The 14,568-nt window shown below is 36.0% G+C and overlaps 1 protein-coding gene across 11 annotated transcripts in view; it reads left to right on the top strand.

Annotated features, from left to right (window-relative positions):
- LOC130247669 (neurexin-3b-beta) overlaps positions 1–11,228 on the top strand; it is a 334,636-nt gene extending 323,408 nt beyond the window's left edge. For 7 of the 11 annotated variants that reach the window (XM_056481048.1, XM_056481047.1, XM_056481045.1 and 4 more), the window contains one exon: positions 10,106–11,228. In XM_056481048.1, the coding sequence (XP_056337023.1) occupies positions 10,106–11,061 (956 nt within the window). In that variant the 3' untranslated portion in view covers positions 11,062–11,228. Of the gene's footprint in view, positions 1–7,700; positions 8,272–10,105 lie in introns of all 11 variants that reach the window. The other 4 variants (XM_056481053.1, XM_056481049.1, XR_008839567.1 and 1 more) reach the window with 3 other exon arrangements.
- The last annotated feature ends 3,340 nt before the right edge of the window (positions 11,229–14,568 follow it).

Raw genomic sequence — 14,568 nt, 5'->3', positions numbered from 1 at the left:
ACGGTTGTGCTTGCTTTGGTCTCTCACTCTCCTCAATTTAAGTTCTCCCTCTCAAAGCATCACCCCCATGAGAGCCTAGTGTAACTTCAAAAAGAAGTTTTTGTTTCAAACTAGTCTATAATGTATACAGTGGACCCAAAAAGCATTTGGATGCCCAAGTCTTACAAAAGCTTTGTATATTATTAAATAAAAAAACAACTGATGCTAGATTTTGTTTATTATTATTATTATGTTTTGTGTTATTTTATTGTATTGGTTATTTAAGAAAAAGACTGCATCTGCAACAATCTGGTTGCATTGCACACAGGAGTAATGGTCAGACTGTGTTAGAAAATGTTTATTTTATTTTACTTACTGTGACAAATTAACACTTCATCTCAGTTTATACACTGTTCATTTTAAACAATAGTATAATCATTTGTAAGTGTTATTCTCTAAATAGGTATAAGTTAAATATACAGTAACTGTTCAGATACTTTTTGTGGCCAGTGTTGCATTTAATTCAATAGCTTTTTGGGCGGATTTCTTTGAATTGGTCCATTTGAAGATTAAATTGTAATGGAATAAAATTAAAGCATTTAGCTGTTTCAGAGTTACACTTGATTATGGGGAGGAACATTACTTACATGGTTTTGTGTTTATACTAATTTTGTTCTCTCGGCAACAAACAGAGAGCCTTACTTTATGACAAAAGTACAAAATTAGTATCAAACTCCATGTAGTTCATTCTGATGCTTCAAAATGTATCAATCCTGTACACAATGGGTTTCTTGCAATGTGTATGTGTGTGTGTGTGTGTGTGTGTGTTTGACAGACGATACATTTTGAGATGTTTATCAATCAAATAAAAATAATGCTTACAGCATAGAGATTTCTGATGTGTAGCAAACTAACTGCAACAGAAACAGCACCTCTTTCCTGTTTGTTCCTTTGTTTCCTCACATTGAAGGCTTGCCTAATGTCTAATAGAGAACAGATATCTTGGAATTTCTGTGCTCAACATTCTCCACACATAGCTTCTGTTTTCTCAACAAACGTTTTTGCATAGTATGATGACTTGCTCGTTTGTATGATAAAGCACATAAGTGTTTCAGAGAACCTGGGATTCACTGTAATTGTCAAACTCCTACTGTCAGACATTGCAGTATACAAAACCCTACTGTTGATAATAGTGCCATTATGGATAAGTGTGCCATTATAAGATTTGTTTAGTTTATGAACACTCATTGATCTGCCTGCTGCCAAAGGGCAACCAAAGGCATTTAATTGCTTCAGAAGGCTATAGTAAGACCAATTAAGGCCTTTGAATTGACCTCAAACTACACCCTGTGTTACAAACCATATGTCCTCCATTGACCTCCCACTTCCAAATATACCAATTAAAACCACGTTTGATGGCTTCATGTTTTGTTTGTTTGTATTCTCAGTTTTCAGTTGTTAAAATGACTTCAAGCAAAAACTGTTTTGTTGTCATCTCCTTTAAAGTGTGTCATATCCGTTTACCTGGCAGGCTAGTATCCATATGGTCTGTCGTTACCTTTGACTTCACAGATGGCCCCTGTTTTTTTTTGTTTGTTAATTTTACAGCGTATTGTTGCTCAAACTTACACGGTCACTCTGCTCATTATACAAATGTTTACTCTGAACAAATTTTTAAATCTGGTGGCAGGCAGCTTTGGATAAATTGGGTTCAATCTAAAACTAGCCGTCGTCAAGGAGAGACACTTTCAAAGTTAGCTTTCATCTCTTCTCATGTGACATTTGATACAACTACGCTTACCTCAAACCACCATATTCATACGGTTTCATGTTGACACAGAAATTCACATCATTTGTTGACCTTCATTTTCAGATTTCAAAGACAGTTTGCATGATATTCTATGTTCTGTTTCTGTTTTGAATCTGTTTTTTTATTTGGGTAAATATCTTCCTACTGTGTCCACTTTTTGACATTTCATTCATGTGATTTAGATTTATTTATCATATTTCCGAAAATTCGATTTTTCTTTTATATTACGACTTTTTCTTTGATGTCCTCATTCTTCCATTTCCAGGATTATAGATGATCCTCTTGTTTCGTCTCATCTTGTGCCGCATGGATTTTTGGTGGTGGGAAAAAATATATATTATTATTTTCCATTTTTTGTTGTTTTGTGCCATTAGGCTAAAAACTAATCATCACCACATTCTATAAACCAGGAAATAAAAGGCAACAAAGTCATTTCTTGCCATCATACTTTTTATTTATTATTTTTGCCCCATTCTGTCTCAAGAAAGTTGTGTGTGAAAGAATGACCCCTTCCCCAACCCTTCCATCCCTGATCTTACCTTTGTTTCTGTGCCTTTCTGCCTAAACAGAACTGTTTGTGCAGATGGCATGAAAATACTTTTATTGCCACAAAGTATATCTGTTTTTCTATTCTATTTGTTGCTACTGATCAGTCGCATTTGTGGCATGTATTGATTGCAAACTAACTAGTTCTCAGTGGGAGATCGCCATCATGACTATTGCATGGATGTTAATGGCTCCATCCTGTGTGCTTCTCTACCCATGAGTTTGCTAAGGGGCTGACTGTGTGCTGTCATGGATATCATCTGTTTATGTGCTGATGTCTTTGTCACTGACTGTTCTATCTCTCTGATGTCATGCGGATGTATTTTGTTGTATTTTTGCACTGTGTTCTGTGAAACTCCTTAACACATTTGAATTGATGGGAATTCCACCAGAAGGCAAATTAAAAATATTGGGGTGATTACAGTGTTCTGTATAAGCCATGACATAAAAAAAGAGTACATTATCAGTTTATAAATTGAAGGATAATAATGAAGGCTTCTGATAATGTTTATTTAAATACATGGTGGATAGAAAACAGCCCTGGCTCACTGAAAAACATATCTGGCTTTTTGAAAAACTTGCTTAATGAAACGGCCAGTGAGTGACACAAGAAATATCTAGAAACCTGTATCATTCTGGTTATTGCACATATTGTGGCTGTTTGAACGTGAAAGATATATTTTACTTAAATGAGGTGTTCATAAGACCTTCATGAAACCTTTATAATCATGACATGACACAACATGAAAATGTATGAGATTTTAAGTGCTATTTGTTTAGTTATGCCTTAACTAATAAATAAATAAATACACCTTGACATTATCCATACAACATAACTTGTCTTAAACCTGTCATAAACATTATGTCATTAATGTCATTAAATATTAATGGTATAAAAAACTATTTGCTTGAGTACTGACACTTTTAATGAGAAATGTTAATGACAAATTTGGTTTGCTTAAGTTGTAACAAAAAGTGATCAGAAAACTATTCATGACACAATTATAATGGCCTCATGAAAATCATATTTAGGACAGGTGTCATGATGTTTTGGTAATATCATGTCATGAAGACAATGACAGGTTTTGTTTTCTTGGTAATGTATTCAAAAACTTAATGACAGTTTTCAAAAGCACACATAAAATGGCACATCTGGCACATTCAGGCACACTGTTGTTGGTGTCATCAATCTGGCAACCTGCGCTTGCGTTTGTTTTGAACCAGGTGTGCAATACCTAGTTCACCCACTGGGTGTCAAACTTACAAACTGCACCTTTAACTGGGATAAAGTATGTTTATTTATGTTTATTTTCTGACTAGATTATAAGAGTGAAGATACAGTAACTGACACCATTTCAACAATCCTTGATGTTCAAATCATAAAGAAAAATGATTCCACTGTAGCTGCCTCTCAAATGGCACACAATACACTATGTACTTATGCACTTACACACACACAACAGCATAGTATAGGTATGTAGTGTTGTCCCAAATGGAACACTAACGGTTGTTTTACTAAGTGGAAATTCAAACTCTTTCCCTGGTGATGTTTGAGGTTGCCATATTATTGAAATAAATGACCAAACTACTAAATAATACCTGCAATGAGTATAACCACATTCGCTATCGGCAGGCACTATAATCACTCTCGTGGTAGGAGAATTTTCCTTTCATGATCCAACATTAAGTAATCCAACATCAGTGCCCTATAGCTCCACCCCTTTCGCAACATGAGCAAAGCAGCAATCGTTAAGTGCGCGAAGTGTCCAACATTCAACGCTTCATTTTTATGGTTGAATGAGTGCATCATCCGGGCATTTATAGTGCACTTATTATTATTATTTTTTTTTAGTGTGAACGCACACTATTTATACTACAAAATGGTATTGAATAGTGCATAAGTATGCGATTTGGGACGCACATTGTGTGTCATCCCAAAAGGACTATAGACTATAGGAGTCTATAGGGCTAAGAACTAAAAGGAGTCTATAAAACTGATGTTTCATCTGTAAGATCCCTGAGGTTTCGGCATGCTGTCATATGGTCACTGGTTTACAAGTGACCTTATGACAGCATCAGTCCAGAGAGCATTTAGAGATGTAAAGAGAACCTTAAACCCATGTGTCACCAAACTACTTGCATGTGTTGAATTTTTGTTTTTTAATAGTTATGCCCTAATCCAGTGTGACAGCATGCCAAAACCTCATGGATCTTACAGATGAAACATTAGTTTTTTAGACTCATTTTACATCACCATTAGACTTCCAGTTACTTTAAATCAGCTATCATATCAGACATGACTCTGAGTGAGGATTAAGATATTATATCATGTACAGTTGGAGCAATCCACTGGGAAATGAGACAAACTACAAGGGAGAAAACAAAACATAAAATTTGGGAAAGTCTGACTGACCCAATGTTTAGACCAGAGTCCAAGCTTAAAAACATAAACTTACTAAATAAAAACTAAAAGTATGAATAACTGCTATTGCTGGGGCACTCACATGACACCCAGATTAATAAATTGTGTTTTATTTGATGTTACATGGTCGACCACTGAAGCTAATCAGGGCTGCACCCGGTCAGTACCTGGATGGCAACATGAAAAAGCTAGGTTGTTGCCAGAAGTAATGTTAGTGACTGCAGGGGGCCCTCAACCTGCAGTCTGTGTGGGTCCTAACGCCCCTGTATATTGATGGGGACCCTATACTTCTCAGAGAGTACCATCTTTCGGATGAGATGTTAAAAATCCCAGGATGTCCTTCAAAAAAAGAGTAGGGGTTTAACCCAGGCATCCTGGCCAAATTTGCCCACTGGCCTCAGTCCATCATGGCCTCCTAACCATCCCCATATCATAATTGGTGTCATTACTCTGTCTTCTCTCCACCAATCAGCTGGTGTTAGGTGTGCGGTCTGGCGCAATATGGCTGCCGTCGCGTCATCCAGGTGGATGCTGCACACTGGTGGTGGATGAGAAGATTCCCCCCAATGTGTAAAGCGCTTGCAGTGTCTAGAAAAATGTTATATAAATGTAAGGACTTATTATGATTATTATTTGCTTGTTCCAAAAATGAGTTGACAGTTCAGTTGTTCAATTGACACTTTATTCATGAATAATTTAGTTAAGACAAAGAAGATATTCACCTTTGCTTTTGAATGTTAAACATCTTTAATACATTTGAAAAATTGAACATTATGCATTATATGGTGAAATGATCATAAAGGTCAGTTTTATTATCCCAAGCTTTGTGTGGAGATGCTCTACCACTTACCACTCAGTTATGCAGCCTTCTCATTGGACACATTTGACAATTCCCATACTGCTGATGAGTTAGCAGAGGCTGGAGTGAGGAAAATTGCACAATGCCTGGTTGACACAAAAGGATTTGACTTCAGCTTGCATTCTGAACCACAGGGGCCAGCTCACACAGACTTTCCCTTTAGGGGATGAGGCAGGTTTAGCCCCACACATCAGTGGCATTCATCACTGTTTGGCTAGACTCAGCGAAAGCAAGGTGGTCACAGAGTTTAGGCATGGGTATCTGTATCAAGGATGCTTGGATTTGGATGGGGAGGAAGAGACAGAGTGCTACCACGAATGTCAGCAATTATGGTTAAATTAATTTCACGTCCGCTCAGCTCTAAATGTTATGTACAATGTTACACTGACTTTTCACTTTTCAATTCTTTAACTAATTTGATGTATACCCCAATCCTACAGCAAATATATGGCTCATTACATGTACAATTACACTGTAACATTGACAGCTTATCATAAATAACATACTGGTATAAGAAAGTAATTTCAGATGTTTTCTGTCTATTAAAGATGCCATTTTGTGGAATTCCCAGTCTTAACTGTCATTAATGTTGGGCAAATGGCTGTTGGTTTGCAGTGATTTCTGCAACATATTTGTGTTCTAAATTGGTTTGTTCAATTGGGGAAAAAAAAAAAAAAAAAAAAAATCGATAAAATATGTTTATCTGTATTGAAAATAAGACCTCTGTTTGACTTAAGTATCCCATAGCCTTTAGCCCATGGGTTTCTCGATATCCTGTAACCCTCTTATCAGCCTCAGCTTGCATTGCAGTGATTTTACTTTCCCTAAATGCAACTTGTTAAAAAAGCACGAATTTACCTTGCAGTGAAAATCTAAACAAAAATATATGTTTCTGCTTTTGAAGAGATTTACAAAATTAAACTAATAATATTATTATTAGTTGTAACATTATGGTATAATGTCCATCCTGTGTTGGGCTTCACTATGTGCTTTCTGATCTGTCAATTCTGATAGTGAGAAACAATGTTAAGTTTAATTTTTACTATATTTTACTGTTATCATAATATATTCTCTGTTTATTTGTATGCATATGTAAACATCTATTTTATATAAATTTGAGAATCAAAACCAAATTGCTGTATTTCAACATAGTAGTTTTCATGAATCAGTAAGCTGACTAGAGACATTTGCAAAATTTATGTATTGTTTGGCCCCTCTTTTAAAAGATCACTTTGATGTAAATCTATGATGTTATTATAAAAATTTGAGGAAGAAATTATAATAACTATAAATAATAATTTTAAAAATAAGTAATAAAAAAATTAAAGAGGACTGTCATGTGAGCAGCCAATCCAAATGTTATCACTGGATTGAATGGGCATTATCAGCTGATCGATAATATGGGCTACTGGTAGGCTCTTATCCTTCTGTTATCATCCATCCACATGGTTAATCAGCTATAGATCACATACAGCTGGGGCTGCAAGTTAACGAGAATTGTTTGTATTATTTATTAAGTTTCTACCCCTACCCCAACCCTAAACCCAAACGTCACAGTAATGTAAAAACAGATCTGGATCTGGAGTCTTCTATTAGTATAGCTGATTAACCATGTGCATGGATGATAACAGAAGGCGCCTACTGGCTCATATCTATCAGCAGATAACCACTGTAAACACCCATTCAATCGAGTGATAACATTCGAATCGGGTGATGTGAGCATGAAGTGATCCAGATGTCTCAGCATATATTTAAATAAAAATTGTTTTTGAAAGGAAAAGTTCAAATACCATCATAATGTATTTGTTTTATTATTTCTAAATTGATTCTTGATAAGATTTTCTTTGTCTCGATTAACAAAATCAGGAAATATAAATTACTCTAAACATTCAAAGTTAAAATAATACACAATTCCCATTTAAATCTCACTTCTAAATTGTTGAAATTAATTAATAAATATCAAAACTGCATGGCTCAGAAGTTGCAGTCTAGGGTCTGTAAGTGTCAGTCTTGAGAGTGCTATATGATCTGGTAGATTGGGATGTATATGCTTATTTTTGTATATCCCCATCCCTTCCTTACAGCCCAAAGCTCTTTTGCCACCCGAACGCTTCGTACTGCCCTTACATGGACATGGCAACTGATGTACACGTTCACTTCCATCTATGTCATTTCCTACCTAGTCTGTTCATAGGCCTTCCCTCCTCTCTCTTTCTCTCTCTATCTCTCACTCTCTCCTCCTCTTTCTTCCCCCACCCAATGGTACACTATGTACAGTCAATTAATCATTTAAGAATTCATATTTTAAAAAAATAAAGAAAATATAAACCTGTAAATACTTCATTGCAAAGTTATCTTAAAAAAAGAAAATGTACAGTTCCTTTTGTAGAGAAAAGGATTTATTATCAAAAGAAAGAACAAATGAGCAGAATGGTGAAGTTATTTTTCATGTCATGGTGTGAATGTATGTGTCGTTGCCTCCCTGTTTCATTCTGTCTTAGAAAAAATAACTATATGTACAAGACCTGAGGATAAATTAATTGTCTAATTACATTTTAAGAGATTAACCATACTTATCCCCAAGCATTCTTTCACAACTTTCTTTTATAAATTTTTTTTTTCCTCCTGCCAAAAACATGCGGGCAATTTGTTGATGTAAGTCACAGAACTGATGGTATGCTTTTACCTTTTGATGATTTGTTTCATAGGATTATTATCATTTTATCTGACTTTTGTTTCTTTTCTCTCTTTTTTTTACTTACTACTCTTTTTGAATCACTGTGCATTTGGTTTGAGAATGTTTCTAATGCTTTGCTCTAACCATTAACCAGCTGCATTGCTTTTCTTCCCCCTTTCCCTTCCCTCAGTTTATTTATTTATATATTTGTGTATTTGATTTATTTATTTAGACTTGTGTTAAGACCTGTGTTGCCTTGTAGTGACCTATGTTTGTTATCAGCAAAGCCACCTTGGCGTAAGTTGAAGCAGAATCAATCAACATCTGGATGGATGCGTTGAACCATTAATGGGGATTGGGGGGGGGGGAGGGGGAGGGGGGGGTTGATAGGTAATATGCAATCAGCAATACAAACCTAAATTCGAAAATTTCAAAATTCTGTGTATTCTGTTAAATTTGTTCATTGAAATGCTGGGTCTTATTCAGTAAATCATTCATAATACATAAATCCTCCCTGGGTAGAATGTGACGTTTTACATATTTAATTTCATATAATGTGTATGTTATTCCCTCAATAATTAAAGTGTTACCCAAAAATTGTGGACCACATGACTTATGGCATAATAAAGTGTTATATAAGAGACAAAGCATTCAGGTGTTGCTGAACTGTCATGCGACTTGTGCCATTGTGGCAATTTCATAAGTACTGTCAAAAGGCATTTAGCTTTCATCTGAAGTGTGACAGACTTAAAAGAGAAAAGCAATGAAGTGGTTTTCATTATGGAGCCTCTCTGAAAATTTGAAATCTCAATAAAGTAATTGTATCTTTGGGAGTTTTCCATATATTTTGCTTTCGCTTGTTCTTACGTTTGTTGAACCAACAGAATGCTTAACATAAAATTGTATATGAATTCATAACACAAGCTGTTGGCTGAAACAGATTGACTTGCCCAAACTCTGTCCTGGATGGCTGGTGTCCTGCAAAGTTTAGTTCCAACCCCAATTAGACACACCTGAACAAGTTAATCAAACTCTGACTAAAGCTGAGGTCACACTAAACGTTTCACCCCATAGACTTCCATTCATACTCACGCGAATGCGTCAGACCAGAAACGCAAGCTCGTGCGACAAGTTTCGCAGTTCGCTGCGTTGCAAAGTTCAAGATTGGTCAATTCTGACTTGCGAAATCGCATCACTTGACTGCGTGAGACCAATTGAGGATCAAAACATGACCTCTCTGGCCAGAAATTTTAAATATGGACCAATCGCTTGCTTTTTAAATGTCGAATCATCTTGTTTAATCCCGCCCCTTTTCACAGTGCCGTACTACAGAATTTCGCATGCTCAAACTCGAGTGTGACCGCAGCTTTAGTATACTAGAAACTTTAAGGCAGGTGTGTTGAAGAGAGTTGGAACTAAACTATCCATGATACTGGCCCTCCAGGACCAAGTTTGGGCACCCCTGGTTTAGACCTTTACCTCTCTACTCTACACGTAATACAATTATAGAAAAACAGTATATATTTTCAAGCTTCACTTATTTTATATATTAAGCTGAAGAGGCCCATTAGTTATCAGTAAAGTTGTTGAGGTCAGAAAACAATTCCTTGTGTAAGACTAAAGACCCTGCATGTCCCTTCAAGCCTTTTGATAAATTTACATTGCGTTTTTACATTTCTGTTATTTCTTATTTTGTTTTGCTCATTGTTATAGAAGAGTGTTTTATTTTTTCTTGCTTTAATTTATTTGGTCATGTACACTTACAGAAAACTAGAATGCATACTAATTTCTATTCTTCTCGCTTCTTTCCAGGAGGGGAGTTAGTCATCCCCGTTCTAGTCGAGGATCCTATAGACATCCCTCCTATTTCCACTCGGGTCCCTTTCATCCCCCTTCCCCCGACCCTTCACCCTGTCCTCACCATTATTGAAACCACCAAAGAGTCCCTGTCAATTGCCACCGAGGCGGGGGTACCTTGCTTTTCGGACCAAGGCAGAGATGATTGTGATGATGATGGTGATGATGATGATGGTGATGGCTTGGTGATTTCGGGGTTTGGCTCTGGGGAGGTCTTCGACTCTAGCCTCCCCCCTACTGACGATGAAGATTTTTACACCACCTTCTCCCTGGTAACAGATAAGATCTTGACAACATCGACCTATGAAGGTGGCTACAAAGCTCTTGCACCCAAGTGGGAAGTAAAGGACTTTAAACCAAACAAGGGTTCTGAGGTGGGCAGGATTACGGCCATCCCGCCACTGCCTGACCTCAGGAGCTCAGCAGCATCACCTGTCAGGCCTGAGACTGCTCCCAAAATCCCAGCTGGGAAAATGAATAACCGCGAGATCAAACCCCAACCGGATATAGTGCTGCTACCACTCCCCACGTCTTTCGACATAGACGGCACCAAACCGAGGGGGCCATACATCACACAGCCCATGTTGCGGACCATCCCCAGTGCCCTGCCCACTGTGCCAGGAATCAGGAGAGTGCCCCCTGGTGCCTCTGAGGTAATACGAGAGTCCAGCAGCACTACGGGCATGGTGGTGGGTATTGTTTCTGCTGCTGCTCTTTGCATTCTCATCCTTCTCTATGCCATGTACAAATACAGGAACAGGGACGAGGGCTCCTATCAGGTAGATGAAACCCGGAACTACATCAGTAATTCGGCACAGAATAACGGCACAGTAGTAAAAGACAAACAGCCCAGCACTAAAGGTGCCAGTAACAAGAGACCCAAAGACAAGGACAAGGAATACTATGTATAAAAGAACAGTCCAATGACAAAACACTGAGACAGAGCAACATCTGACAAATCATGAACAGGGGAAATTGATTTTACACAGAAAGTACTTTAAGAACTCATACACACTGAGTCAAAACGATTCGCAAGTTTTGTGAATTGAAGCACACTTAAGCGTATGGTAAGCATAGGGAGAAAGCAAATCAGACTCTGGGGACCTTGATACCTTACTTTGTGTCTGATTGTGGGACGGTGCCAGTGTAAAATATGTCATTGTTACATTGTTATCCCTCAAGTGACTTTCTGAGGTACAAAATCCTTGGTGTAAAAAAACAAAAAAAAAAAAAAAAACAAAAAAAAAAAGCAAAAATACCCTTGTCCATTGTAACCCTGTACAAATCAACTACGATCATGGATAATGGTCATGATTTTGGGCATGCATGTGATGTGTGTGATATAGCACTGATATCTTTGCAAAGAGGAAAACTAGAGGATGTTGTTTTGGGAATGGAAAGTGGGAATATTTGCCATAAAACGATACTTTTCTAACCCACATTGGTGAAGAAATGTTTGTCTTTTTTATTGTGCTGCGTTTATTCTGCAAAATATTAATTTTATTTAAACGTTTTTTTTTCCTTTGTTTCCACGTTTATTTCCCATGTTTCTTTCCTGATTGTCTGTCAAGAAATTTAATTTGTATTCTGATTGTTTTATGCACAGATTCATCTGCTAAGCATACATTTCATATGGAAAATAAGGCATTCTACTTTCAATTTAGAATTTACCTTTTGGTTTTGAGTGCATTAAGTACATTTCAGTACACACACACACAGACACATGGAGCAACTGTTAACGTAACAATCTGAATGAAGCAGCCTGATTTCTGCAGAAGCTCTGCAGAAAGGACAAAGTCAGTGTGAATGAGTATATATTTTATGTTGTCACAGTCAACTGTGTCAAACAATAAATGTTTACATATTTTATTACATCATAAATATGGTACTTTGTAGTTCATTTATTGTATACAAGTTATTTTTGAAACTGTCATACTCTTTCTGTGCAATCTGAAAACATCTAGCATTGTAGCTCAAACAGTGAAACGTCTGAGCCGAAATTGAAAGTGAAAGTAAAAATCCTAAAATAATACTGGAAATGGGGTATATGTAAACTAGTGTTTTTCAGCCAATGATGAACTTCTGGTGAAAGCCTAATGTGACTACTTTCTAATTTATAAGGTGGGGGGATGCAATGTAATGCAGTGCTTCTTGTTCGGTCTGAGACCCACTTTATATTGTATATTTATCAGTCAGTGAAGATCACTGATTTTTAAAGAAATCAGACCTTAAATGTGGCAGTTTTATAATGGAAAGACAGTTCACTGGAAGCGCTGAGGCTGACTGGCTGAAATTAAAAGTCAGTGTGCATATACCTCATTATTAGAAAGTTTTGATTTAGGTAGAAAAATATACCATAATATTATAATGTATAAATAAGAAAACAGCAATCTGAACAAACTTGTGGTGGCCACTCAATAAGCCATAATGTCAAATTATAAATTATGGCTTTTGCTTTGCTGCTTCCACTGATATACATAATTTTCGCTGAATTTGGTCACTAATATGAGGGGGGAGGCAAACTAATTTGACTTTTACTGTAATAAATGCAATGCATAAACTGTTTCAAGAGTATCGTAGGCTATGCTATTTTCTCAGTGGTGTTGACTCAGATGTGAAAAATGACATCAGTCACCCTCTACAATTTAAAGCCAAGTCCCCATGCTACTATTAATTTTAAAGTATTTTAACAATTTTACAAAAGTTGATATAACAAAGATGAAGGGTTGATTGGATTCATAATACTGCCACATTTCTGAAGTTAGCCATTTATTTTATTATAATTTATTATTGTTTTCCCTCCGTCTTATTCAGTGTATTTATAATTTTCACCATGTTGCGCTGCAGTCAGGGTTTGTTGCTTATGACTATTGATGCTGGCAGTAGTTGAATTTCCTTATCTTTTTTTAATGTATATTTATTGTATTTACACTCACATTTGTCATTTAGATTTTGTGTTTTAGATTTTTTTTTATTCATAAGTTTTAACTCTGATTCTGTGTCTGGCAATAAAATGTTCACTACTGTTTTCAATGCTAGTGTGCAATTTTCAGGTTTGTTTTATTATTTGTTTGTTTGTTCTGTTTTAGTTTTGCTTTTATATTCCATTAATGATATACCACTGGACGATGACACTGCAATTGACCTAATTACAATAAATATTCTGTTCATTGAGAGAACAGTAATATGTAATGATTTGTCTGTATTAATAGGCTAAGAATTTTGACCACATTAATAATAGCACACCATACGTTAAAGGTGGCGTATGTAAGATTTTGAGTCTTCTAAAACATAAAAAATACCATAGTATGTTTGCAGATATTTAAGAAACATGCTAAGTGAACATTTTTGTTTATCTCTTTTTTTAAACCTGTCTCTTTAGCCAATTATATTTCAGCACCCCAGCCTGCCTTCATGGAAAACAACGCATTTCATACAATTTAATCAGGAAGTTTCTCAAAGCATGCATCCGTGACCAAAATGCGACCTCCAGTGGACAGTAACGAAATGAGACGCAGATTCAGAGTTCAACATGAGGTGGTTATTAATTAGCAAATAATATAATGTTACAGATATAAATTTAAGGTGTTGGTTAAGACAAAAACACCTTTTAGAATGGAAAATATTCCTTTTATCGCGTGCCATTGCTTTGAGTTAGAAAACGGTTCAAATCAGCCTTTAGGCTCGATAGTCACGTCAATCTAGCAACCTGCGCTTGCGTTCACTCGTCAGAGGAGGAGCCAAGTGAAAATGTGTTTTGATCCAGGAGTGATCCTAATACCTAGTTCAACTCCTGGGTGTCAAACATAGTGTTGAAGTTAGAATTATTAAACACCCTGAATTATTAGACCCCGTTTATTTTTTTTCCCCAAATTCTGTTTAACGGAGAGATTTTTTCAACACATTTCTAAACATCATAGTTTTAATAACTAATTTCTAACAACTGATTTATTTGATCTCTGCCATGATGACAGTAAATAATATTTTACTAGATATTTTTCAAGACACTTCTATACAGGTTAGCGTAATTAGGCAAGTTATTGTATAACGATAGTTTGTTCTGTAGACTATCGGAAAAAAAAATAGCTTGAAGGGGCTAATAATTTTGACCTTAAAATGATTTTTAAAAAACTAAAAACTGCTTTTATTCTAGCCGAAATAAAACAAATAAGACTTTCTCCAGAAAAAAACAAATATTATCAGACATACTGTGAAAATTTCTTTGCTCTGTTGTACATTATTTAGGAAATATATATAAAAAAAAAAAAATAATAATAATAATAATAATTCAAAGGGGGTTTAATAATTCTGACTTCAACTGTACATACTACACCTTTAACTCAATTGGTCAAGTGAAACATTGTCTATATTCAATATTCAAGGTCTGCCAAATGTAATCTAACAATACGTTTTCACTG

The sequence above is a fragment of the Danio aesculapii genome, chromosome 20 (assembly GCF_903798145.1).
Source record: "Danio aesculapii chromosome 20, fDanAes4.1, whole genome shotgun sequence".
Lineage (NCBI taxonomy): Eukaryota > Metazoa > Chordata > Actinopteri > Cypriniformes > Danionidae > Danio > Danio aesculapii.
Note: the sequence above shows the minus strand (reverse complement) of the source record. Positions and strands in the feature narration are given on the sequence as shown.